The sequence below is a fragment of the Pogoniulus pusillus genome, chromosome 17 (assembly GCF_015220805.1).
Source record: "Pogoniulus pusillus isolate bPogPus1 chromosome 17, bPogPus1.pri, whole genome shotgun sequence".
Lineage (NCBI taxonomy): Eukaryota > Metazoa > Chordata > Aves > Piciformes > Lybiidae > Pogoniulus > Pogoniulus pusillus.
In genome coordinates, this window is record NC_087280.1 from 1,555,622 (window position 1) to 1,583,239 (window position 27,618).

Genomic DNA, 27,618 nt, shown 5'->3' on the forward strand with positions numbered 1-27,618 from the left:
TTTTAAAAAAAGCAAATAGTCCTTTGGTCCCTAAACTCTAAGGAATGATATGACTCTGAAACAAGTACTCCTATGTCCCTGTGCCAGTGAGGGGCAGGGGCACTGCCCTGCCCCGTGGGATATATTTATATATAGACTTATTTATATAATATCTTCTAGAAGTCCGACAGCCTTTTTCTCATCCTTCCTCGCTTTCATTTTTTGTTTGTTTTGTGTGTGTGGTTTTTTTTTGTTTGTTTGTTTGGCTTTTTTCTTTCGTTTCCTTTCTTTTCGTTGTTTTGCTTTTGTTTTGCGTTTGCTTTGTTTTTTTCTTTCCTTTTTTTTTTTGCTTTCTTTCCTTCTCCTTCTTTCTTTCTTTTCTTTCTTTTCCTTCTTTCTTTCTTTTCTTTCTTTTCCTTCTTTCTTTCTTTTCTTTTTCTTTCTTTTTTCTTCCCAACCGTGAGTGGGGGGGAAAAAAAAACCCAAACCAAACAACCAAATCCCCTCCCCCCCCCTCAACAACAACAAAAAACCAACAACCCCTCCCTCCCCCCAAAAAAAAAAAGCAAATCTTTGCCCTTTTCTCTTTTTTCCAACCAAGCATCCTCCTGCTCCTCCTCCTGCTCCTCTCCTCCAGGTGAAGCGCCCGAGGCTGGTCCCGTCCCACCGGCTTTGGTTTAAAGAATCCGTTTGGAGCCTCTCTTTGTTCTGTTTTTTTTTCTCCTGGGAAATCGGTAGCAGCAAAATGAGTGCTTTAAAAACAACAACTGGGGGGAAAAAAGAAACCAACCAGAAGCCAGGGCAGATGCTTGGCCTCTGCCGCCCGGGGCCGTCCTTCTTCCTCCTGGGGAGGGCTGCGGCTGAGTCCCGGCGAGCGGCCGGCGGCGAGTGGCAGCCCCGGAGTGGCATCGTTCTCTTCCTTCCTCCTCCTCCTTCTCCTCCTTCTCCTCCTCCTCCTCCTTCTCCTCCTCCTTCTCCTCCTTCTCCTCCTCCTTCTCCTCCTCCTCCTTCTCCTCCTCCTTCTCCTCCTCCTCGCTCACTCGTTCCCGTTAAGTCGCAAACAAGACCGGTTTGGGAAAAGAAATCAAAACAGAAAAGCTACAACCAGAATGGTTTCTCCTCTTCGCTGCCTTCTCCGTCACCTCCTCCTCTTCCTCCTCCTCCGGGATGTGTTGCAAAGAAAGAGAGTTACAGGTTTGGATACTGCACGTGGGGAAGGGGAAAGTCGTCAGACACCGCGGGACGCCCGACCTGCAAAACAGCGAAGTTCGGGGCTGTCAGCGCCCGGCAGCCGGCGGGCAGGGAGGCACGGAGGGAAGGAAGGATGGATGGAATGAAGGAAGGATGGATGGAGATGGAAGGAAAGGATGGAGAGAGGGATGGAAGGAAGGACAGAGAGATAAAAGGAGAGGATGGAGAGATGGAAGGAAGGATGGAGAGAGATGAAGGGAAGGAAGGATGGAAAGAGAGGTGGAGGGAATGCAGGATGGAAAGAGAGGTGGAGGGAAGGCAGGATGGAGAGAGGTGGAGGGAAGGAAGGATGGAGGGAGAAACAGGAGAGCATGGAGAGAGGGAGATGGAAGGAAAGGATGGAGAAAGAGATATGGAGAGCAGGGAAGAAAAGGATGGAGAGAGATATAGAGGGAAGGATGGAGAGAGAAGCAAAGGAGAGTATGGAAAGAAAGAGATGGAAGGATAGAGAGAGGGAAGGAAGGACAGGGAGAAGGAGATGGAAGGAAGGATGGAAAGAGAAGGAGAGGATGGAGAGAAGGAAGGAGGAAGGGAGAGAGATGGAGAGAAGGAAGGATGGGGAGAGGGAGGGAAGGAAGGATTGAGAGAGGGAGGGAAGGAAGGATTGAGAGAGGGAGGGAAGGAAGGATTGAGAGAGGGAGGGACACGGGAAGGAAGGCTGGAGAGAGGGATGGAAGAAAGGCAGGCTGGATGGGGAAAGGGATAGAGAGGATGGAGAGACAGACAAAGGGAAGGAAGTATGGGGAGAGGGACAGAGGGAAGGACAGATGGAGACAGATGCAGGGAAGGCTGAAGTCAGGGATGGAGGGAAGGACCCAAATGCCAGCCTGGCACAGAGCCTTACAGTTTTGGGAGCAGAGCCCCCACATGCACCCAAGGGCCTTGGTGGAGAGCTCAGAGCACCCACGGTGAGCCCAGCCCCACTGCCAGCTCCCTGGGAGTAGGGCACCGGGGGCACAGGGCCAGCCTCCCCCCCGCCCCGTGTGCCCATACCTGTCCTTAGGACCAGGGTGAGCAGGGGTCAGTAGGGTCTGTTGGCATCTTTCGGCCGCTTTAGCTGCACTTTTAGCCTCTTCATGCCGATCTGGAAGCCGTTCATGGCCTGAATGGCTGCCTGAGCGCTGGTCGGATTGTCGAAGCTGACGAAACCTGCCCCCGGGCACACAGCACTCGGTCACCTCACACCGCAGCCTGCCGCTGCCAGCCGGCGCTGGCGCCCTGCCCGCTGCCCCCGCAGCAGAGCCCTGGCGCCGGCTGCTGGGGCAGGAGAGTTGTGACAGCACCACACAAGCCTGGATGGCAAGGAACTGCGTGCCAGGCTGATGGCACCTTTAGGTGCACCATAATGGGTGCCAGGCTGATGGCACTTCTGGGCACACTGAATAGGTGCCAGGCTGATGGCAGCTCTGGACACACTAGACTGGTGCCAGGCTGATGGCACCTCCAGGCACACTAAACTGGTGCCAGTCTGACGGCACCTCTGGGCACATGGTCTGCGGGGACAGTGGCACAAAGGAGCTTGCAGGGATGCTGGAGTGGTCCGAGGGGGCACTAAGGATCTGTGGGGTGGTGACTGGGGTGAGAAGGTCTACTAAGTCCTGGGGTCTGCAGGGCCCAGAGGGTAGGGGTCTGTGGGGACAGCAGGGCGAGGGCGTGTGTGGAGATGCCAGGATGGGAGGTGTGGGCTCGTGGGACACCTGGCTGAGGGACAGAGTCTGCAGCATCAGCTCTGTGGTGACAGGGCCTCCATGGGGGCTCAGCTGACAGGGGACATGGGGACAACAAGGCCTGCAGGTCTCTGGGGACAGCAGGGTGAGGGGGGCTGTAGGGACAGCAGGGTGAGGGGGTCTGGGGACACTGTGGTGAGGGGGTCTGTAGACACCAAAGTGACAGACTCTGTGGGGCCACCAAGGTGACACAGGCTACAGGGCCGCTGGTGACAGAATGGCAGCCACAGCAGAGCAGACAACAGTGCCCAGCTTGTCCTGGCAGGCATATGGGCAGGTGACAGGGGCAAGGCCTGAGCTGGGGACACTGGGGAGCGGCAGACCCCCGAGCTGGCATGCTGGGGACAGGCAGACCCCTGAGCTGGGATGCTGGGGACAGGCAGACCCCCGAGCTGGCATGCTGGGGACAGGCAGACCCCTGAGCTGGCATGCTGGGGACAGGCAGACCCCCGAGCTGGGATGCTGGGGACAGGCAGACCCCCGAGCTGGGATGCTGGAGAGCGCCAGCTGCAGCCCATGGAGAGCAAGGCTCTGGGCCAAGATGTCAGGAAGAGCTGCACCTGCAAGCTGGGCTGTGGAGCTGAGCTGGAGCCCTGAGCTGGCACACGGGGCTGAGCTGCACCCGCAAGTTGGGCGTGCTGGGGATCGCCAGAGCCCGGGGACGAGAGGCTGGGAAGGGACAGAGCCTTGGGACGAGAGGCTGGGAAGGGACAGAGCCCCGGGACAAGAGGTTGGGAAGGGACAGAGCCCCGGGACGAGAGGCTGGGAAGGGACAGAGCCCTGGGACGAGAGGCTGGGAAGGGACAGAGCCCCGGGACGAGAGGCTGGGCAGCACCAGGGCCCCGGTACCAGACGCTGGGCAGCACCAGGGCCCCGGTACCAGACGCTGGGCAGCACCAGAGCCCCGGTACCAGACGCTGGGCAGCACCAGGGCCCCGGCACCAGACGCTGGGCAGCACCAGAGCCCCGGTACCAGACGCTGGGCAGCACCAGAGCCCCGGCACCAGACGCTGGGCAGCACCAGAGCCCCGGCACCAGACGCTGGGCAGCACCAGAGCCCCGGTACCAGACGCTGGGCAGCGGCAGAGCCCCGCACCAGACGCTGGGGAAGTGCAGCCCCGAGGCAGGAGGCTGCGCGGAGCTGCGCTCCCGGGCTGGGAGGCGGAGGAGAGGCGGAGGAGAGGCGGAGGGCTGCGTGGGGCCGCCGGGCAGAGGCAGGAGGAGGACTCACCAAAGCATTTGCTCTGGTTGGTGGCACGGTCCACAAAGACTTTGGCAGAGATGACGTTGCCGAAAGGCAAGAACATCTGCGTGAGCTCCGCGTCCCCGAACTCCTGGGGCAGGTGATAAATAAACAGGTTACAGCCCTCGGGACCTGGCGGGGGGGACACAAAGGACAGCCACAGGTCAGCCAGCAGGCGGGGGGTCTCCGGCGGGGGAGGGGGCCGGCGAGGAGCCCCCCGGAAGGCCTCACCTTCTCGCTGCTGCTGCGGGATGAGGGGCGCTTGCTGGGGGAAGGCTTGGCTGATGGGCGCGTAGGCGGTGGGGTATGCTGCTGGAGGCACACGGACACGGGCGTCACACGCTGGCACCCGCCCCAGCCCCGCCAGCCCCGCCGGGCTGCTGCCTGTCCCGACGGGGTTAGGGCTGGGTGGCCATAGCCGGGGAGGGTAGGAAGGGGACGGCGCAAAGCTGTAATCTGTGCTACTTGGCTCCCATCCTCCCTGCACCTGCCCTGTGAAAGGGACACTTCTGCCCACTCTGCCCTTCCTGCCCACTCTGCCCTTCCTGCCCGCTGTGCCCTTCCTGCCCACTCTGCCCTTCCTGCCCACTGTGCCCTTCCTGCCCACTGTGCCCTTCCTGCCCACTGTGCCCTTCCTGCCCGCTCTGCCCTTCTTGCCCGCTCTGCCCTTCCTGCCCACTCTGCCCTTCCTGCACGCTCAGCCCTTCCTGCCCACTGTGCCCTTCCTGCCCACTGTGCCCTTCCTGCCCACTGTGCCCTTCCTGCCCCCTCAGCCCTTCCTGCCCGCTCTGCCCTTCCTGCCCTCTCTCCCCCTTCTCCCAGCGTGCCCAGACTGTATCCCACTGGTACTCATGGGGCAGTTGAGGCTTTCAGCCCTGAGGGGCCAGGCTATGTGCTACTGAGGAGGTATGGGGAGGGGGAGCAGGGGTGTGGGGAAGGGAGGCATTGAGGCCTGGGATCGAGACCTTGGCTGGAGGGGAGGAGGTTTTTGGACAGCGTTGGCCTAGTGAGGCCTTGGTAAAGCCCAGGCTGGAGAGAACTGGGCTGAGGCTGGGAGCGAGGTTTGTGCATCCTGCGTGGCCCTGTGCCGCTGTACGTAGCTGTGAGCAGTGCTTCCAGCTCCTTCCACGCCTCTGGGGACTGCTCTCTTTTACTCCTTTGGGAGTAAAATCGCTCTCAAACTGTCACAGCTTTGCTCTTCCCACCCCTGTGGCCTCCTGGGGATGCCAGGGATGCAAGAATGGCTCTCCCAAGTGATGGAGTCTGCACCACCAGATGGAAGGGCTGCATGGGTGCTGAGCTGACAGGGCACATAGGGACACCACCAAAAGCATGTCTGTGGGGACACCAAGGTCTGTGGGGACACTGGTGATGGGGTCCATGGGGACACCATGGTGACAGGGGCTGCGGGGACACCAGGGCAATGGGGTCTGCGGGGACACCAGGGCAATGGGGTCTGTGGGGACACCAGGGCAATGGGGGCTGCAGGGACACCAGGGCAATGGGGTCTGTGGGGACACGAGGGCAATGGGGTCTGTGGGGACAGCAGGGTGATGGGGTCTGTGGGGACACCAGGGCAATGGGGTCTGTGGGGACACCAGGGCAATGGGGGCTGCGGGGACACCAGGGCAATGGGGTCTGTGGGGACACGAGGGCAATGGGGTCTGTGGGGACAGCAGGGTGATGGGGTCCATGGGGACACCATGGTGATGGGGGCTGCGGGGACACCAGGGCAATGGGGTCTGTGGGGACACCATGGTGATGGGGGCTGCGGGGACAGCAGGGTGATGGGGTCCATGGGGACACCATGGTGATGGGGGCTGCGGGGCCACTGTAGTGATGGGGTCTGTGGGGTCACCAGAGTAATGAAGTCTAGAGGCATCAAGGTGCCAGGCGTTGTGGGCCCACCAAGGTGAGAGGCTGCAAGGAGACAGTGGTACCAGGACCACAGGCCTTGGTGGCAGCAGGGCTATGGCCTCCAGGCTGAGCAAAGCCTGCACTTCGGGGTGGAAAGAACCCAAGCATTTGGGTTCAAAACTTGGTTTCCTGATGGCACCCTGAGAGTGGCTGCCTGTGCTCCTAATTCAATGCCTGCTGGGCTCAGCCTTCCTCCACAGAGTGCTCTGCCTCCCTTCCCCCTGAGCCCCATCCCCTTGGCTCTCAGACTTGGCCACACAGCAACCATCGCAGGGGTTTTGGTGCCTTGGTGCCATCATGGGCACCTCTCCCAGCAGGATCCAGCATGGGCCCAGCTCTCCACGGCCACCCAGACTTGATACTCTCTCCTAGGTACAGCCACCAGCTCTCCCCCATGGAGTCCTCTCAGCCCCGTGGGCATTAAACCTCCCTTCCCTCCACCCAAATCTGTGCTGCTGGGGGTAGTGCCCTGCATCGGTGTCACCCCCAGAGCTCCTGCAGCAGCACAGCACCCCACACCCACCACCTGAGCACAGTGCCCCAGCCCTAAATCAGTGTTCCCCCCACTACCAAAAACAAGGGTGAGGAGCAAAGAAGGGAGAGAGGGAAGGAGGACAAAGCAAAGTTTGAGACCTGCATAGTGCTGCATGCCTGCGTAGGCCTGCTGGAGGGGATCTGCCACCGTGGGGCTTTGAGCTGGGAAGAGAAAAGAGGGGAGAAGGAAGAGAGAATGAGGAAGAGAAACCCGGGGCTGAGCAGCTCCCACGGACAGCAGCCATGCCAGGGCAGGGGACGGGCACACAGCTGGCCCAGCCAGGGTGCTGTGAGCCACAGAACTATCACTTGCTCCCTGGGACAGGACAAGCAGCAATGGATGGAAGCTGCAGCACAGGAGGTTCCAGCTCAGCACAAGGGGGAACTTCTTGCCTGGAAGGGTCCCAGAGCCCTGGCACAGGCTGCTCCTTGTGTGGAGCCTTTCAAGGCCTGTCTGGATGTGTTCCTGTGTGGCCTGAGCTGGACTGTGTGGTCCTGCTCTGGCAGGGGGTTGGACTAGATACTCTCCTTGTGTCCCTTCCAACCCCTGACATCCTGTGAGGCTGTGAACTGCTCGGTCAGAAAAGAGCTCTGTGTACATCAAGTGTTAACCCAACACTGCCAGGTCACCACCAAACCATGTCCCTCAGCACCACTTCTGCATGGCTTTTAAACCCCTCCAGGGATGGGGATTCCACTACTGCCCTGGGCAGTCTGTTCCAGGGCTTGGCAACCCTTCTGGGGAAGAAATTGTTCCTCATGTCCAACCTAAACCTCCCCAGGTGCAACTTGAGGCCATTTCCTTTTGTCCTATCCTTGCTCCTTGGGAGAAGAGACCAACCCTCTCCTGGCTCCAACCTCATTTCAGGGTGTTGTAGAGAGCCAGAAGGTCTCCCCTCAGCCTCCTCTTCTCCAGGCTGAACAACCCTAGGTCCCTCCCCAGCCCTTCAGTAGCTTCATTGCCCTTCTGGATCTGCTCCAGCACCTCAATGTCTTTCTTGGAGCGAGGGTCCCAGAACTGAACCCAGCAGTCAAGCTGTGGCCTCACCAGTGCTGAGGCAAGGGGCACAATCCCTGCCCTGGTCCTGCTGGCCACAGCACTGATGATGCAGGCCAGGATTCTGGTTTGGATGGGAATAAACTGGTGCTCCCTGAGTTTTTTCCCACCTGACTCCGAGCAGGCACCAGGCCGTGCTTGAGGAGAGCTTGCTCCTGTTCCCAGTGCCAGCGCTAAGCCACGCTCTGCCTGCTGCCACCTGCAGCCCCTGCTTCACCCGTGCTCAGTTAACGGAGGTTCCACGGCTCCGGGGACTCGGGGGGCTACGTTTGGAGAAGGAGGAGCTCCTCCTGTCCTGCCCCCCAGCCCCGGCGAGGCGGCTGCGAGGCGGTCACCTGGGTAGGGGTGGATGCCGTTGGTGTAGATGGTGTCGGAGGCAGGCTGCCCGTTGGTCTGCGGCGGCAGCGGGCTGAAGCCGTTGACCCCGATGGGTGTGGCGATGCTGGGCACGGGCGCGGTGCTGATCCCGGGCGGGGTGCTGGTACCTGCGGCGGCAGGCGTCAGCGCCTCACCCCCACCGCGCTGCGCGGGCTGAGCGGGGGGGCAGGCAAAGGGAGGGGAGGTGGCACCTGAAGAGGGGGTGAGCGGGGCGGCCACCAGCCCGCTGACGTTGAAGGCGGCCATCTGCTGCATCTGGGCGGCGGCGATGGCGGCCATGGGGTTCAGGCAGGTCCCCTGCGCGGCTGCCATCAGGGCTGCCTGCTGCTGCATGATCTTCAGGGCGGGAAAGGGGGCAGAGAGAAGCGAGGGACAGGGAGAAGGGAGGAGCAAGGCAGGAAGAGTTAGCATCCCCCCTTAACATCTGTGCATGGGGGCATGAGGGATAAGCGTCACGCACCCCCCGACCCAGGGACAGGAGGAGGTCACTCCTCCCAGCCATCACCCCAGTGATCTCCCACTCATCACCCAGAGATGCTGAAAAAGGTCTGCCGTGCCCTACAGTCGTGCCGCCCTCACCCGGGGCAGAGGAGCCTTCTGTCGTGCCCCTCAGCGGTGGCATGCCAAGCCTCACAGGTACCCGCTGGCGCTGCCTCAACCCCACACTGGCTCTCCTGAAGGAAAGCAGCCCTCGTTCCACTGGTGGGGCTCCCCAGAACCAACCCCCCAGGTCCCGCCCGGCGCCAGCCCCTACCGCTTGCGTGTATGCCCCGTAGGCGCCGAACTGGATGGTCATGGGGTTGAAGATGCCCAGCTGCCCTGCCATCTGATGCATCCGCCGCAGGGTCCGCTCCTTGTCCGTGTCCGCAAACTTCACCACCAGGCTGGACGAGGCGCCCTGAGAGGTTGAGGCGGGGTAGGGTGGACGGTGAGACCCTCGGCAGCGGCCCTCAAAGCTGCCCCTGCTCCGCGGAGAGATCCGCCGGCGTGCGGCGGCCGCAGCGTCCCGGGCCCCGGGGACGCCGCTCGGCTTGGCAGCGGCGAGCGGCGATCGATGGGAGGTTTAATTATAGCTGCTTTCGCTCCCCGGCGGCGGCTCCCTGACCTCTGCTTCCTCCTTCCCTTCCCGACTGCCGGCTCTGACCTTGGGCGTTAATTAAACAGCCCTTTCTCCAGCGCCCAGGGAACCGGCCCCGGGCGCCCACCCGCGGGGCTCGGCGCCCACCCGCGGGGCTCGGCTGGGCCTCGGGGGTGATCTGGCCAACGAACTGCCGCTCCGCAGGATTTTGATCCAATTAGACAGGGGATCAAATTAGCCGGCGGTTGGATCAGGCAGGCAGCACGGGGTCAAACGGGGCAGGGCGAGAGCCTGGCACTTACCGGCATGGTTTGGCTGCCGTGCAGGCTGTTGATGGCAGCCTGGGCCTCGGCGTGGCTGCCGTATTTCACAAAGGCACAACCTGCGAGCAGAGAGGGGACAAGGAGAGGTTGGCTTTGGCTGTCGTGGCAGCCAGCGCTGCCCGGCCAGCGGCTCCCACGCTCCGTGGGTCTGAGCAGCCCACGGGGCGCCCCCGTGCCCACCTTTGCTGGCGCCGTCGGGCCCACGGAGGATGGTGCACTCCTCGATCTGGCCGAAAGGCTCGAAGAGGCGCCGGACGTCATCCTCGCTCTGCTGCTTCCCCAGCATGCCCACAAAGAGCTTCCTGTCTTCTGGAAACAAACCCGAGCGCGGCAGTGAGCAGCGGGGCGCTCCCCTCGACTCCTCGTCCCCCGTGTGCCAGTGGCGTGGGGAAGGGGCACGGCCGGGGGACACCGCAGCCTGGGGAGGCAGCGGCACTGATCTCTGTCGCAGGGGGTTTATCCCCTCCAACCTGCAAAACGCTCAGGGTGGGCTAAGCCTCTCCTCAGCAGCGTGGCTGGGAAGAGCTCACTGCCGCTTCCCGGCCCACAGCTGGGCTCTCTCCCGGGGAAGGAGCAGAGGCTGCCCGCAGCCCCCAGGCGGGGATGTGGCTGGCAAACAAAAGCGAGCCCCCAGCGCAGCGGCGGCCGCCTGCCTATGATCGACCGGCGGCACAACCCGCAGCCCCCGGCCGTGCCCGGGGGGACATCGATAACCCGAACACGAGGGGAGGGAGAGCAGATGAGGATGAGCAGCACGGGTGCTCCCGCCGCCCGCTCCCGGCATTCCACAAAGAAAATAAGGTGCCCTGCAAAGAGCGTTGCCAGGGAAAGAAATAAATAACGGCAGGAGGCGACTGCTGCCCTGCCCGTTAAGGTACCAGGGAGATTAGTTAAGGGAAGGGTGCTGGGCTGTTGTCTAGTTAAACATAAACCACCTCCTGGCCCCGACTGTGGTGGCCCGGCATTGCCTTCTGGGCGAGGGGCCCAAGCTGGGTGCCCACTGATTCTGAACCCTTGCCCAGTTAGGCACCCTGAGCAGGTAATTTCTTGGCTGGGTGCCCCAGGCAGAGGCTCGTGCTGTGTTTCGTGTTGTGCTGGGAAGAAGGGAACCCTATCCCAGCCATCCCGGGGCTGAGGGCAGGCAGCAGCCCGTCAGGATCCTGCACAGCTGAGCGTGCCCAGCCCTGGCGCACGGCACCAGGAGTGGCAGGAGGAGATTGATCCAGCTCCTGCCCCTTTGCCCAAAGTATCGACTCAGCCTGGAAATGCTGCAGCCCTGGGAGCTGCATGGGAAACTTGGAGTGGGGACTGAAGGGTGGCAGCTTGTGTTTTGAGAGGGGCTTGGGCCATGTTCAGCCATCTCCTGCTGGGAAGGGAATGGACTGAAGCTGGGAGAAGGGAGACTGAGGCTGAGGGTGAGGAGACACTGGCACAGGTTACCCAGGGAGGCTGCAGATGCTTCCTCCCTGGAGCTCTTCAAGGCCAGGCTGGATGAAGCCTTGAGCAACCTGGGCAGTGGGAGGTGTCCCTGCCCATGGCAGGGGGGGTTGAAACCAGATGATCTTTCAGATCCCTTCCAACCCAACCCATTCTGTGAGTCTATGAACTCTGCCAGGTAGCTCCAGGCCGGTACTGGGGTGGTTTGACAGATGAAGGGGCTGTTGCGGAGCAGCTGCCTGGCACTCTGCCCAGCATGATGCCAGGACACCATCAGCATGACATCAGGATGCTCATGGTAGGATGTCAGGCATGATGTCAGGATGTCCTCAGCATGATGGCAGGATGCTCCTCCCAGCTGGCCAGACAGGGAGAGCACAGATCACAGTCGTTGGGCGCTCGAGTTTGGATGCCACCACCATCTTTGGCAGGTTTCTCTGCAAACAACCCTCCTTGCAGCAGTCTCTGGGATGTCACTGTGCCCCTCATCATCTCCCTGGGTGACCCGGAGCCCCCCTGCCCACACCAGGTGGCTGGGGAGGGGTGAACCTACCACCTCGGCCCTCGCTGTCAGCTGGCTTCACCTGGATGGGGCGGTTCATCTGCAAGACACAAGTGGGAGCAGGCTGTCAGTGGTGGTGCCATGCCCCGGCCCAACCCCTTTCATGGGGGTGGCAGGATTCGGTGCCAGTCTGGCAGAGGAGGGACCTGCCAGAACAGAGCCAGGGCTCACAGCCACGCTTAGCAGGGGACGCTGTGGGCAGAGGCCGATGCCACGGGCCGGGGGACAGGTACCCGGTGTCGCACGTGCCCGCCGGGCCACCGGTGCCAGCCTTGGCTGCCTGCCGGCTTTCCTCGCCTGCAAAGGACTGCAGAGGAGGCAGCAGTGCCCAGGGAGCCCTGGCCCCTCCGGCAGCACCCTTACCCCTCTCCTTCGCCCGACTTCCACCCAACTTCGGCCTTCTCTGGTGCGTGTGCCCAAAAGCACGGCAGGAGGCGCTGGGCTGGCACAGGCAGCCCTGGCCCGCTGCCCCACCGAGCCATTTCTCCTCTCTTCCCCCCCGCTCTTTCCTCCCCTCCCGCCCCGGCTCTTTTAGCAGCAAAACGCCACAACGATGGCCGTTGCCCGGGCAACAGGCGTGCTTCCCCCGCTGCTGCGGGAGCCCGAGCACATGTGCTGGATGGGGTCGCCACGGCAACGGCGGCATGTCACGCGTGACCGGCCGGCTCTGCGCGCCCCCGCCCCGCGCCGCGCCCCCGCCCGCACCCGCGCCGGGGGCTGCCTGCGCCCCCGCCCCGCCGCTCTCCCCCGCGCACCCCTCCGCTGGCATCCTCAAATTGAAGGGCTGGGTGGGGACAACGCCGGCTGAGCACCCCCGCCCCCCCCCAAGCCCCCAGGCTGAGGAAGAGGATGGGTAAGGAAGGAGAAGGAGGGAGGTTTCCACAGCAACCACCTCGTCTCCAGGGAAACGCGGGGAGAAATGTCAGCGCTCAGCCTAGGATGGTCCACGGAGGGAACTCAGTCACCCCCGGGGTGCCACCGAGGGACGCAGGAGCCACCTACCTGCCCTCCTGGCACCCATCGTGTCAGCGGTCCCCACAAACCCCCGCCCCATCCTTTGCACCGGGGCAGGAGCCGGGAGACACAGACAACAACATCTCCCTGCCTCCCACATCCCTGCTGTGGCCGGGAGGAGGGACCCCGTTATTTTGGGGAGGGAGAGGGGGCCCTGCCCACCTTCCATCACGCTGCCAGTCCCATTTCCCAGCCCGATGGCCTTCGGTGGAGCAGATCTCCCGTGGCCTCTGCCGTGCGGTTAACGCAATCGAGGCAGGGCGTAGGATTTAGCCTAACATTCGGGGAGCCGCAGAGCGTGGCTGGGCTGTGCCTGCCGTCTCCGCCCGCCGGTTATTAAACTCGATCGATTCCCCGGGAGCGGCTGATGTTTATAAATGTCAGCCCTCGGAGATCAGCTAACCTACCCCGGGGCTGCCACACCGCACCGCGCCGTGCCGGGGAGAAACCGCCCCGGCCCACCGACAGCCCTGCCAGCGCCCCGCAGCTACCCCAGGGCGCTCGCTTTCCCCTGCACAGGCAGACGGCATGGGCACCCGGGCCTCACATCTCTCTGTCTTTATGGCATCCCTGCACCGCTTCCCCTCGGCCCACACAGCCGCCCAAGCCACCCGTTGCTGTCCAACAGCCTCCCCCAGCCATCCCCTGACACCCATAAAACCCCCCAGCTCCCCCCCCCAACAGCCAGACATCCTTTGCCCATCCCTGACACCCATGCGCCCATCTCCCGCCGAGGTTCACCTACGGAGTCACTCATCCCTCCCCTGATACCCATCCCTGCAGCACCCATCCATCCCCACAGAGCTCATCCATCCTTCCACCCCGCAACACCCCTCCAGCCCCTAACACCCACCCGTGTCCCCAGCACCCATCCATCCACCTCCGACACCCAGTCACGCCTGGAGCACCATTACACCTGCCCCGCTTTCCTTCTCCACAGCACCCACACATCCACCCACCTCACCCCCAGCTCCCACCCACCTCCCTGCCAGCCATCCTCACACACCCCAACAGTTACAGAAGACCTTGTCTGGGGTGTCCTAGCACCTAGCAGTCCCATCACCCATGGGTGCTGCCTGGAGCCCCAGATACAGCATCCCATGGCCAAACCACCGGTGTGCTGCAGCCTGAAGGGATCACCACTGGCTGCTAAACCACCACCTGACCTCTTGGGCAAGGCCAGCAAGCCAAATTCAGGGCTCTACAACAGCCTGGGCACCGAGGAGAGTCAGCCTATGATGACTGACTGCCAGTGGGCCTGCCCCGCGTCACAAGGTCACTTTTGATCCTCATCTCTTCCTCGGTGTCACCCAACAGTCAGAGGATCCAGCATGCCACCCTGCATCCCAAAGGAGCCAAGATGGAGGCACTGGGCGATGCTGGAGCAGTGGGTGCCCATGGGAGCCTGGTGCCCGTGTCACTGCCGAGGTACCCAACACCTGCTGCAGGGAGACAGGCACTAGGGTACAGGCAGCCACTCATCCGCGGGGACACCCTACCAAAGGCCTGAGGGGTAAACTCACAGCGAGGGGGCACAGCTGGCCTCAGGGCAGCCAGGGCACCACACAGCCCTGCCCAGGCACATGACCACCCTAGCACACTCCACGCACAACCACACGTGCCCCATGGCCGCGCTCCCGCACCTCTGCACGCCCAGCTGCAGCCCTGCATGCAGCGCCCACCGTGCACGGCCATCGCGGCACACTCGCCTCAGCACCACACCCCCGTGCCCGCACAGCCTGCACCCACGCAGCACAGCCCCACGCACAGCCACGCACCCAGCCCAGCCCCACCGCGCGTCCACAGGCAGCTGTGCGTCCGGCCCGGCCCCGTGGCACCTGAGCCCTCGCGTGCCCCCACCCACCCGTAGCCACACACCCACAGGACACCCACGGCACCCTCCCCACGGCACTGAGTCCTGCACAACCGCAGGGTCCGCAGCTGGCAGCTGGACCCACCGTGGCACCCTGCGGGACCCCTGCAGACACCCAGCGCAGGACATCACCCCAGCGCCACCCAGGCCCCATCCTCACCACCACCCACGCACACCCGGCCAGCTGCCCCACCGCGGGCACCACTCTACACCCGTGTGCACACCCGCAGCTCGCTGCTCACACCCGCTGCACACACACATGCACACGCGTGCACCCCCAGCGCTGCCGCCCGCTGGGCCCACCTACGCCCATCACCCTGCGCACAGGTGCCAGGGGCACAGACACCCTCGGCACCCGCTGCCGCCCCCGGGCACAGCCCCCACCAACACACCCACTTGCGCACACCCCAGGGGCAAACTCGCACCCCTGCCAATGCCCCTCTGCGGCCCTTGGCACCATTTGTGGGCACAGCACCCCCTTCAGCACACCTGCAACCACACACACGTGAACCTAGGGTGGAAAAATACACCCTGCAGCCAACACACACACGGACTCCATCCCCTGGTGCAGACACAGCCTCCTCACGGTCAGGGGCACAAACACAATCCACCTCTGCCCACAAATACACCCTGCCCACCACCACACACCAGCCCAGTGTGCAGATACACCCTCCTCACCAACACCCCCTCACACCCAGCATCCCTGCGCCCAGATACACCCTCCTCACCAACACCCCCTCACACCCAGCATCCCTGCGCCCAGATACACCCTCCTCACCAACACCCCCTCACACCCAGCATCCCTGCACCCAGATACACCCTCCTCACCAACACCCCCTCACACCCAACATCCCTGCGCCCAGATACACCCTCCTCACCAACACCCCCTCACACCCAGCATCCCTGCGCCCAGATACACCCTCCTCACCAACACCCCCTCACACCCAGCATCCCTGAGCCCAGATACACCCTCCTCACCAACACCCCCTCACACCCAGCATCCCTGCGCCCAGATACACCCTCCTCACCAACACCCCCTCACACCCAGCATCCCTGCGCCCAGATACACCCTCCTCACCAACACCCCCTCACACTCAGCATCCCTGTGCCCAGATACACCCTCCTCACCAACACCCCCTCACACCCAGCATCCCTGCGCCCAGATACACCCTCCTCACCAACACCCCCTCACACTCAGCATCCCTGTGCCCAGATACACCCTCCTCACCAACACCCCCTCACACCCAGCATCCTTGTGCCCAGATACACCCTCCTCACCAACACCCCCTCACACCCAGCATCCCTGCGCCCAGATACACCCTCCTCACCAACACCCCCTCACACCCAGCATCCCTGTGCCCAGATACACCCTCCTCACCAACACCCCCTCACACCCAGCATCCCTGTGCCCAGGTACATCCTGCTCACCAACACCCTCCCCATCGCTGCCTGCAGATACACCCTCCTCATCAACACACATGCACACACCTCCACCGCTGCATACAAACACACCCTCGTCACCAACAACCACCCTGCCAACAATATGCACCCCAGCCCTGGGTGCAGCTACACCCTGAGCACCAACAGCCTCCATTCATGGGTGCAAAATCACCCTCCTCATAACACTCCCCCCCATTCTTGTGTGCAAATACACTCTCCTCACCAACATCCCCCCCACCCCCATGCCTGGGAGCAGGTACACCCTCCTTACCAACACCCACATCCACACCTCCATCCTTGGGTGCAGATACACCCTTCTCACCAACACCCCAACCTCTAGGTTCAGATGCACCCTGTTCACCAGCCACCCCCCACCCTTGGAAGCAGATGAACCCTCTTCACAAACAGCCCTCCCCATCCCTTGTGCACCAATGCATCCCAGTGACCAAGACCCCCATCCCTGGTTTGAGATACACCCTCGTGATCAACACCCGCATTTCTAGGTTCAGATACACCCTGTTCACCAACACTGCCCCCACCCCTAGGTTCAGATACACCCTGATAACAAACACCCCCACTACTAGGTTCAGACACCCTGCTCACCAACACTCCCATCCCTAGATTCAGACACCCTGACCACCAACACCCCCATCCCTAGATTCAGACACCCTCAGCACCAACACCCCCATCCCTAGATTCAGACACCCTCAGCACCAACACCCCCACCCCGAGGTTCAGGCACCCTCAGCACCAACACCCCCATCCCTAGATTCAGGCACCCTGATCACCAACACCCCCATCCCGAGGTTCAGACACCCTCAGCACCAACACCCCAATCCCTAGATTCAGGCACCCTGATCACCAACACCCCCATCCCTAGATTCAGACACCCTGATCACCAACACCCCCATCCCGAGGTTCAGACACCCTCAGCACCAACACCCCCATCCCTAGATTCAGGCACCCTGATCACCAACACTCCCATCCCTAGATTCAGACACCCTGATCACCAACACCCCCATCCCTAGATTCAGACACCCTCAGCACCAACACCCCCATCCCTAGATTCAGGCACCCTCAGCACCAACACCCCCATCCCTAGATTCAGACACCCTGATCACCAACACCCCCATCCCTAGATTCAGGCACCCTCAGCACCAACACCCCCACCCCGAGGTTCAGACACCCTCAGCACCAACACCCCCATCCCTAGATTCAGACACCCTCAGCACCAACACCCCCACCCCGAGGTTCAGACACCCTGATCACCAACACCCCCATCCCTAGATTCAGGCACCCTGATCACCAACACCCCCATCCCTAGATTCAGGCACCCTCAGCACCAACACCCCCATCCCGAGGTTCAGACACCCTCAGCACCAACACCTCCATCCCTAGATTCAGACACCCTCAGCACCAACACCCCCATCCCGAGGTTCAGACACCCTGATCACCAACACCCCCATCCCGAGGTTCAGACATCCTGATCACCAACACCCCCATCCCGAGGTTCAGACACCCTCAGCACCAACACCCCCATCCCTAGGTTCAGAGGCACTCAGATGACGACCCCCCCCCCCCAGGTTCAGATCAACGCCGAACACCCCTGACAGCAGATGCACCCTCCTCGTCCCCAGCATCCGTGGGTGCAAACACGCCCGGGTACAGCTCCCCTGGCATCACCCCCACCCCGGAGGTGCGGATGCCCCCGCGCACGCCGAGGCGCTCTGTCCGAGCCGAGCCCAGCCGAGCCGAGCCGAGCCGCCGGCAGACAAAGGCGGGGCCCTACCTCGATGCAGAGGATCTTGGACCCGCTGGGCACCCACAGCACGGGCGGCCGCGGCCCGGGAGCCGGCACCTGCGGCAGCTGCATGGCCCGACCCGGCCCGGCCCGGCTCGGCTCGCTTCAGGCCGGCCCCGCACGGCTCCACCCGAGGCGGCTCGGCTCGGTCCGGCCCGCGTTCGGCTCGGCTCGCGCAGCGGCGCGCGGGGGGCGGGGCGCGGGGCGGGGCGCAGCAGCCCCACCGAGCCGGGCCGAGCCGGGCCGAGCCGGGCCGAGCCGAGCCGAGCCGAGCCGAGGGGAGGGGCTGCGGCGGGGACACGCCCACAAGGGGAAGGGGGCGGGGCTTGGCCCGGTGTGGGGGAGCAGAGACTTGGGGGTGCAGAGCTACATGGTAAGTATGGATACAGGGGGTATAGGGATAGAGGAGTGTGCACAGCTACATGGTAAGTATGGATACAGGGGGTTTAGGGATAGAGTGAGTGTGCACAGCTATAGGGTACCTATGGATACAGGGGGTATAGGGATAGAGGAGTGTGCACAGCTATAGGGTACCTATGGATACAGGGGGTATAGGGATAGAGGAGTGTGCACAGCTATAGGGTACCTATGGATACAGGGGGTATAGGGATAGAGGAGAGTGCACAGCTATAGGGTACCTATGGATACAGGGGGTATAGGGATAGAGGAGTGTGCACAGCTATAGGGTACCTATGGGTACAGGGGGTATAGGGATAGAGGAGTGTGCACAGCTATAGGGTACCTATGGATACAGGGGGTATAGGGATAGAGGAGTGTGCACAGCTATGGGGTACCTATGGATACAGAGGGTGTAGGGATAGAGGAGAGTGCATAACTATAGAGTACCTATGGATATAGGGAGGTAGGTATACAAGGAGTGGCACAGTTATAGGGTACCTATGCATATAGAGCGTGTAGGGATACAGGGAGTGTGCACAGCTATAGGGTACCTATGGATACAGGGGGTGTAGGGATAGAGGAGTGTGCACAGCTATAGGGTACCTATGGATACAGGGGGTATAGAGATAGAGGACTGTGCACAGCTATAGGGTACCTATGGGAACAGTGGGTATAGGGATAGAGGAGAGTGCACAGCTATAGGGTACCTGTGGATACAGGGGGTGTAGGGATAGAGGAGTGTGCACAGCTATAGGGTACCTATGGGTACAGGGGATATAGGGATAGAGGAGTGTGCACAGCTATAGGGTACCTATGGATACAGGGGGTGTAGGGATAGAGGAGTGTGCACAGCTATAGGGTACCTATGGGTACAGGGGGTATAGGGATAGAGGAGTGTGGACAGCTATAGGGTACCTATGGATACAGTGGGTATAGGGATAGAGGAGTGTGCACAGCTATAGGGTACCTATGGGTACAGGGGGTGTAGGGATAGAGGAGAGTGCACAGCTATAGGGTACCTATGGATACAGGGGGTATAGGGATAGAGCAGTGTGCACAGCTATAGGGTACCTATGGATACAGTGGGTATAGGGATAGAGGAGTGTGCACAGCTATAGGGTACCTATGGATACAGGGGGTGTAGGGATAGAGGGAGTGTGCACAGCTACAGGGCACCTATGGATACAGGGGGTATAGGGATAGAGGAGTGTGCACAGCTATAGGGTACCTATGGATACAGGGGGTATAGGGATAGAGGAGTGTGCACAGCTATAGGGTACCTATGGATACAGGGGGTGTAGGGATAGAGGGAGTGTGCACAGCTACAGGGCACCTATGGATACAGGGGGCATAGGGATAGAGGAGTGTGCACAGCTATAGGGTACCTATGGATACAGGGGGTATAGGGATAGAGGAGTGTGCACAGCTATAGGGTACCTATGGATACAGGGGGTATAGGGATAGAGGAGTGTGCACAGCTATAGGGTACCTATGGATACAGGGGGTGTAGGGATAGAGGAAGTGTGCACAGCTATAGGGTGCCTATGGATATAGGGGATGTAGGGATACAAGGAGTGTGCACAGCTGTAGTGTACCTATGGATATGGGGAGGTAGGTATACAAGGAGTGGCACAGTTATAGGGTACCTATGCATATAGAGTGTGTAGGGATAGAGTGAGTGTGCACAGCTATAGGGTACCTATGGATACAGGGGGTATAGGGATAGAGGAGTGTGCACAGCTATAGGGTACCTATGGATACAGGGGGTATAGGGATAGAGGAGAGTGCACAGCTATAGGGTACCTATGGATACAGGGGGTATAGGGATAGAGGAGTGTGCACGGATATAGGGTACCTATGGGTGCCTGGGGTTTAGGGATAGAGGAGTGTGCACAGCTATAGGGTACCTATGGGTACAGGGGGTATAGGGATAGAAGAGTGTGCACAGCTATAGGGTACCTATGGGTACAGGGGGTATAGGGATGGAGGAGTGTGCACAGCTATAGGGTACCTATGGGTACAGGGGGTATAGGGACAGAGGAGTGTGCACAGCTATAGGGTACCTATGGATACAGGGGGGTAGGGATAGAGGGAGTGTGCACAGCTATAGGGTACCTATGGATACAGGGGATGCAGGGATACAAGAAGTGTGCACAGCTACAGGGCACGGATGGATACAGGGGGTGTAGGGATAGAGGGAGTGTGCACTGCTATAGGGTACCTATAGGTACAGGGGGTATAGGGATAGAGGAGTATGCACAGCTATAGGGTACCTATAGGTACAGGGGGTATAGGGATAGAGGAGAGTGCACAGCTATAGGGTACCTATGGATACAGTGGGTGTAGGGATAGAGGAGTGTGCACAGCTATAGGGTACCTATGGATACAGGGGGTATAGGGATAGAGGGAGTGTGCACTGCTATAGGGTACCTATGGATACAGTGGGTGTAGGGATACAGGGAGTGTGCTCAGCCATAGGGTACATATGTGCATAGGGGATGTAGGAATACAAGGAGTGTGCACAGCCACAGGATATATATGGATATAGGGGTTTATGGATACAGAGAGTGTGCACAGCTATAGGGTAGATATATGGATATGGGGTGTAGGGATAGAGGGAGTGTGCACAGCTATAAGGTACTGATAGATATAGGGGGTGTATGGATACATGCAGTGTGCAGAGCTATAGGGTATATATGTACATAGTGGTGTAGGGATACAAGGAGTGTGCACAGCTACAGGGTGTGTATAGAAAAAGGGGATGCAGGGATACGGGGAGTGTGCAGAGCTACAGGGTATGTATGGACACAGGGGTGTATCAATATAGGGAGTGTGCACAGCTACAGGGTATGTATGGACACAGGGGTGTATCGATATAGGGAGTGTGCAGAGCTACAGGGTATGTATGGACACAGGGGTGTATCGATATAGGGAGTGTGCAGAGCTACAGGGTATGTATGGACACAGGGGTGTATCGATATAGGGAGTGTGCACAGCTACAGGGTATGTATGGGCACAGGGGTGTATCGATATAGGGAGTGTGCACAGCTACAGGGTATGTATGGACACAGGGGTGTATCGATATAGGGAGTGTGCACAGCAACAGGGTATGTATGGACACAGGGGTGTATCGATATAGGGAGTGTGCAGAGCTACAGGGTATGTATGGACACAGGGGTGTATCGATATAGGGAGTGTGCACAGCTACAGGGTATGTATGGACACAGGGGTGTATCGATATAGGGAGTGTGCACAGCTACAGGGTATGTATGGACACAGGGGTGTATCAATATAGGGAGTGTGCACAGCTACAGGGTATGTATGGACACAGGGGTGTATCGATACAGGGAGTGTGCACAGCTACAGGGTATGTATGGACACAGGGGTGTATCGATATAGGGAGTGTGCACAGCTACAGGGTATGTATGGACACAGGGGTGTATCGATACAGGGAGTGTGCACAGCTCTAGGGTATGTATGGACACAGGGGTGTATCGATATAGGGAGTGTGCACAGCAACAGGGTATGTATGGACACAGGGGTGTATCGATATAGGGAGTGTGCAGAGCTACAGGGTATGTATGGACACAGGGGTGTATCGATACAGGGAGTGTGCACAGCTACAGGGTATGTATGGACACAGGGGTGTATCGATATAGGGAGTGTGCACAGCTACAGGGTATGTATGGACACAGGGGTGTATCGATATAGGGAGTGTGCAGAGCTACAGGGTATGTATGGACACAGGGGTGTATCGATATAGGGAGGGTGCACAGCTCTAGGGTATGTATGGACACAGGGGTGTATCGATATAGGGAGTGTGCAGAGCTACAGGGTATGTATGGACACAGGGGTGTATCAATAGGGAGTGTGCACAGCTCTAGGGCACGTATGGGCATAGTGTGTGTGCAGAGCTATGGGAGATGTACAGATCAAGAGGATGCACAGCTGTGGGGGGTGTGCACTGCTCTGGGGCATTAGCGGCTGCAGGGGGTGTGCATGGCTATGGGATGCGCACAGCTCTAGGCTATGTACAGCTCTAGGGGGATTGTACAGCCACAGGAGCACGCAGGAGGAGAGAGCTGAGCACAGGGGCTGGGGTGAGCGCAGCTCGGGAGGGCTGAGCAGAGCCTCCGGGGTCTGTGCGTGCTGCTCTAGGGGATACACACAGCTCTAGGGGATGTACAGCTACAGGCGTCTCGGCGCAGCTCCGCGGGTGAGCACAGCCACAGGCGGGTGTGTACGAGGGCAGGGGACGTGCGGCAAGGCAGGGACGGGGCAAGCCCTCAAGCCACCGTGCCCCACAGGCAGGGCCTGACCCCGCACCTCCTTCAGGCTGCCAGCTGCGGGCAGTTAACTCTCAAAGCTCCTGAGGGCAGGGCTGTCACTCAGAGCCGCGATGCCAGGGGCGCAGGGCGCCGCCGTGGCCCCGCTGCAGCAGGTGTGCGTGCCCGCCCGCGGCTCGCAGGCCCCGCCGCTCTCCCGCCGCTCTCCGCCGCTCTCCCGCCGCTCTCCGCCGCTCTCCCGCCAGCCGCCCCGCGGCCCTATCGATTTTTATTTAGGCGAATAATTAAATATTTATTTTCACTTTGTTAAGCTCGGGAGGTCGGAGCCCGCAGAAAGCGCAACGGCAGGAAAATCAATGCCTCGGTTTGCGGCTGCTGGAAAGCGGCTCCCGCGCCCGCCCCCCCGCCCCTCCGCGCTGGGTGTCGCCAGCGGTGCCACCGCCGCCCGCCCCGGCGCGCCCCCGGCGCCGGCGTCGCTTACCCCCGGCAGCGTCTTCTGCTCGTGCAGGGCGCTCTGCGCCTTCAGGGCCGAGTCCCGGGCGCAGTAGGTGAGGAAGGCACAGCCTGCGGAGACAAGGGAGAGGGGGTCAGCGGGCAGCCTGGCCCCGCCGCGAAGCCCTGGGCACCTGGAGAGCAAGAGGTGCAGCTAATGTGGCGCTGGAGTGTCTCGGCACCCTGGCACCCAGACACCCATCACTCTGGCACTGTGGCACCTAGAATCCTGGCACCTTGGTAGCTTGACACTCTGGCACCCAGACACCCAGCACTCTGGCACTGTGGCACCTAGAACCCTGGTACCTTCATAGCTTGACACTCTGGCATCCGGCACCTCAGCACCCTGGCACTGTGGCACCTGGCACGCTGGTGCTTGGGCACTCAAAATACCTGTGTAGCCAGGACCCAAGCACACTGGCACTGTAGTATCTAGGACCCCAGCACCTTGACGTTCTGGTATCCTGGCACCCTGGAGCCTGTTATTCAGCACACTGGCACCACAGCAACCTGACATACATCACACCAGCAAACTGTTATCTTTGTGCCCTGGCAGCCAGCACCTGAGCAGTCTGGCACTGTGGCACACAGCACCTCAGCACCCTGGTATCCTGAACCCTATTATCCAGTATGCTGGGAGCATGGCACCTAGAACCCTGGCACCCTGGTACTGCGATGTGTCATCCAGATATCTAGCACTGTGGCATCGGGCATCCAGAAGCCTGGCACCTTAGCACATTGGTACTCAACACTGTGATCCAGCACCCCACCACCCAAGTGCTTGGGCACTCAATAGCTGTGCAGTCAGCACCCTGGCATCCTCATATCCTGGCACCCTGAACCCTATTATCCAGTATACTGACACACAGTGTACTAGCACCCTGGTATCCTGATGCCCTGACATGCTGTCATTCTGGTATCCTGGCACCCTGAACCCTATTATCCAGCACACTGGCGCCATGACACCCTGGCACACAGCACCTCAGCACCCAAATGGCCTGGCAGTGAGCACCCTTGCATCCCACATCATGGCACATTGGCATCCAGCATCCAAAAACACTAACACCGTGGCACACAGCACCTCAACATCCTCACATGGTGGTGTCCTGGCAACCTGGTCCCTGATAACCAGCACCCTGGCACTCAGCACTCCAACATTCTGATGCCCTTGCATCTAGCCCCCTTGTGAACTGGCATTCAGCACCCTGGCATCTTGGTATTCTGACATGCTGCACCCCAATATCCCGCAGAGCAGCACCAACGGCACCCTGACAGCCAGCATCCTGGCAGTCTGACAGCCAGCACCCTGGTACCCTGGCATTTGGCAACCTGGCACTGTGGCATCCAGCAATCCAGCACCCTGGCACCCAGGATTCTAGCACTCTGACATCCAGCACCTCATCACCCTTGCTGTATCCAGGTGCTTTGGCATTTGGCACCCTGGCACTATAGCATCCAGCACTCTGACCTCCAGCGGACTGGTACTCTGGCACCCTGACATCCACTACCCTGGCACCCTAACATCCACTACCCTGGCTCCCTGACACGCAGCATACCAGCAGCATCCTGGCATCCTGGTATCCTAGCAACGTGACATCCAGGATACCGGCACGCTATGATCCTGCACACCAGCACCCAGCTACCCTGGCACCCAGGTGGGCACAGCTGCAGGCAGTGTCACAGCTCAGCCCCAAAACAGGACGCGCGATGCGGCTGCAGAAGAGCAGCGGGATGAGGGAAGGAGCAAGGCCAGCGCGGGCAGCACAGCAGGCAGCGCCCTGGCAGCAGCGCTCCCGTCCCAGGCTCCCGGCGAGAGGCGCAGCCGAAGCCCTCTGGGAAGCAGCTCTCCAGGCGTCGAGGCGGCGCAGCCCATGGCTCGCTCGCCGCCATGCTTCTCCTGCTCCTCGGGATGAGCCCAGCGTGGCGAGGCGCTCCGGCTCCTCCGACATCGCGCTGCTTCGGGAAGGAGGAATCCGCCCGGGGTGAGGTTTTCCCACGCTGACTCACGCTGCCGAGCCGCTCGCTCGCCCGCAGCTGCTGACGACGAGCGAGCCTCGGGCACGGGGCTCGGTTCTCCGCCGTTCCCGCGGGAGCAGCCCGGGTTCCCGTGCCGCCGCCACGCTGCTCCCTCCCCGAGGGCTCCCCCCTTACAATTTGCTAGGGTCACATCCAAAAGTGTCTGAAAGTGGTATTAAAACAGCAGCAAAACAGTTTCCCTTCAACAAAGTAAATATTTAATGAATAAAATTGACATTGATGCATTTTTAATATTGGCACAATTAAATCCGCCAGCTGATTAAGTATTAATAACTCTTAATAAGTACAATCAGCGTGCCTGGGAGGAGAGGGAGCGCAGCGGCGGGGCGGGAGCGGGGGACACCCCAAAGGTGGGGTCCCTCGGCCATCCAGGGGCGCTGGGGACATCTGCCCTCACGGGGAGCAAGGAGAGATCCCCCCTGGTTAAACATTATCCCGCTGCGAGTGGAGAGCGGAGGCCAGCGCTGGAGCTCACGTCAGCCCCGGTGCCATTTCCACTGTTTACCAAGCTGGAATCGTGTTGGCTTCCTCCTCTCTGCTCTTTTTATTCGCCCCTTGTTTTTTCTCCCTCCTGCAGGCAACGAGGTGACCGGCTCCTGGGTGTTGTGGAGAAGTTGGGAGGGCTGGAGCGGGAGCGGCCCCGCGCCGGAGGCTGGCGGATGCCATTCAAATCAGAGGAGCGGCCGCAAGCAAATCCCAGGTCTGGGCCGCAGCAGTTGAAGCCTGCGCTGGAGGAAGCGCCGAGGGGGCCTGCAAGGTGCGAATCCTCTTGCCTGGGCACAGAAACAGCTTTGGAGTAGCTCTGGAGGTGCCTGGAGACGTTTGAGAGGCTGAGAATGCTGGGGTCCAGGTGAAAGCTCCATGGCCAAAGGGCACCGAGGCAGCGGGATCTGGGAGCTGCGGATTTCAGCCTCCTGGCCAAAGCGGGCATCGTCCGTGGCGTGGGGGCTCGGTGCCAGCGCGCGGAGGATCCTGTCCAGGTGACACTGGGGCTGCCCTGACCCTGCTCCAGCCCCCTGCACCCCAGCTCACAGATGTGGGGCCAGCAAAGACCTCGGCGGTGCACGCATGAGCCCCTCAGTGTGATGCTGCTGAAGGCGCCAGGCGCTCTGCACCCTGTGCTGGGGCGGCAGGCAGGCCAGCAGTGACCCTGGGAGGTCCTGCCAGGTCACAGAGGCTTGGGGCATGGAGAAGGCAGATGAGTGCTCTGAGCACAGTGGGTGCCCCCATCCATGGGGGGTGCCTGTATCCAAGGTGGGTGCCTCCATTCCATGGCTGAAATTCATGTGGGTCCTCTGATGCCATACAGGTTCCCCCAAATCAGGTGGGTGCCCTAAAACACCACTGGGATGCTCTCAGGCCTGTGGTGCTCTGAACCCAAGGCAGACGACAGCTCCCAACCCCAGGCAGGCAACTGAATCCTGAGTAGCTGCTCCCACTTCAGGCAAGTGTCCCCAACCTGGGGGTACTTCCACCTTAGACAGGTGCTTCAGGGGTGCCCCAATCGTAGGAGGGGCACACACCAGGATGCCCATACTGTGATGCCCCATACCAGAGTGACTATACAAGGCTGATCAACACCAAAGTACCTTCACCTCAGGGGTACCTTCACACCAGAGATGCTCCGTAGTGAGGTGCCTCATAATAGGGTATCTCCACCTCAGGGGTACTCCAAACCAGGCTGTCCAGCCTCAGGCATACCTCCAACTCAGGGGTACTCCATACCTGGGTGCCCAGCCTCAGGCATACGTCCACCTCAGGGCTCTCTGCCTCACTGGTACCTTCACATCAGGGGCATCCCCACTTTATGGGTATCTCAGCCCAGAGATGCTCCATACTTGGGTGCCCCAACTGAGAACTGCCCTATCTCAGGGATGCCCCTGCCTCAGAGATGCCCCAGGCCATAGTGTCCCCCATCATGGGTACCTCCAGACCAGGCATGTTGCACCTCAGGCTGTTCCACCTCAGTGTGTCTCACTTCAAAGGTGCCTCACCTCATGGCTGCCCCAGGCATCCCACTTCAGGGGTACCCTACTTTGGGGGTGCCCACCACGATGCATCCCACCTCAGCGGTGCCCCATACCTGAGGGATGTCTTACCTCAACGCATCCCATGTCAGGGGTACCCGTGCCTGAGGGGTGTCCCACCTGAGGAGTGGCTCACTTCAAGGGTACCTCTGCCTCGGGGGTGTCCCAGTTCAGGGGTACCCCTGCATCGAGGTGTCCCACCTCAGGGTTGTCCCACCTCAGGCGCTCCGGGCCTCAGGGGTGCCCCACTGCAGGGTGCTCCACCTCAGAGCGTCCCGCCTGAGGGGTCCCCCCACGCCAGGGTGCCCCCCGTACCTTTGTGCATGCCGGTGAAGCGATCCTTGAGGACGGTGAGCTCGTAGATGCGGCCGAACTCCTCGAAGAGCGGCTTGAGGTCGCTCTCCTCCAGGTTGCGCGGGATCTGCCCCACGAAGAGCTTGATGGCGTCGTGATCCTTCATGGCGATGGCGCCGGGCGGGCGGCTCAGCCCGTTCACCCGGCCGCTGTTCGCGGTGCTGAACGCCGCCCCCGCCTCCGCCGCCGCCGCCACGCCGCTGCCCGCCGCGGCCATGGCCCCACTCCGCCGCCGCCGCCGCCGCTGCGGGAGGCGCCCGCCGCCCCGCCCCGCCCCGCCCCGCTCGGAACCGTTCGGAACCGCTCGGCTCGGCCCGGGCCTGGCTGCTCGCAGCGCCCCACCCACTCTGCTGACGCCACGACCCGCCGGCCCCCGGCCAGACGCACGCTCATTAGCATAATAAGGCCG

At 60.9% G+C, this 27,618-nt stretch overlaps 1 protein-coding gene across 10 annotated transcripts; it reads right to left on the reverse strand.

Moving 5' to 3' along the window:
• Nucleotides 1-181: 181 nt before the first annotated feature.
• Nucleotides 182-27,436, reverse strand: CELF6 (CUGBP Elav-like family member 6). 10 transcript variants are annotated; one of them, XM_064157212.1, is made up of 13 exons: nucleotides 27,171-27,436; nucleotides 22,781-22,863; nucleotides 11,478-11,526; nucleotides 9,668-9,793; nucleotides 9,467-9,546; nucleotides 8,841-8,984; nucleotides 8,278-8,422; nucleotides 8,044-8,193; nucleotides 6,751-6,813; nucleotides 4,432-4,512; nucleotides 4,189-4,332; nucleotides 2,224-2,379; nucleotides 182-1,230 (listed from the first exon to the last, which is right to left on the reverse strand). In XM_064157212.1, exons 1-12 carry the CDS (start codon nucleotides 27,424-27,426, stop codon nucleotides 2,252-2,254), a joined length of 1,449 nt encoding a protein of 482 aa, XP_064013282.1. In that variant the 5' UTR covers nucleotides 27,427-27,436; the 3' UTR covers nucleotides 182-1,230; nucleotides 2,224-2,251. The 10 variants fall into 10 exon arrangements, with proteins under 10 accessions (XP_064013282.1, XP_064013281.1, XP_064013280.1 ...); XM_064157211.1 differs by having other exon boundaries at nucleotides 4,432-4,509; nucleotides 9,668-9,796; XM_064157210.1 differs by having other exon boundaries at nucleotides 9,668-9,796.
• Nucleotides 27,437-27,618: the final 182 nt, after the last annotated feature.

Coding starts and splice junctions, on each gene's coding strand:
- CELF6 (XM_064157207.1), bottom strand. CDS start 27,426: ATGGCCGCGGCGGGCAGCGGCGTGGCGGCGGCGGCGGAGGCGGGGGCG. Junction 9,547..9,667: donor GCCCGACGGCGCCAGCAAAG/GTGGGCACGGGG, acceptor CTCTGCTCGCAG/GTTGTGCCTTTGTGAAATAC. Junction 2,380..4,188: donor CAACCAGAGCAAATGCTTTG/GTGAGTCCTCCT, acceptor GCCCGGGGGCAG/GTTTCGTCAGCTTCGACAAT.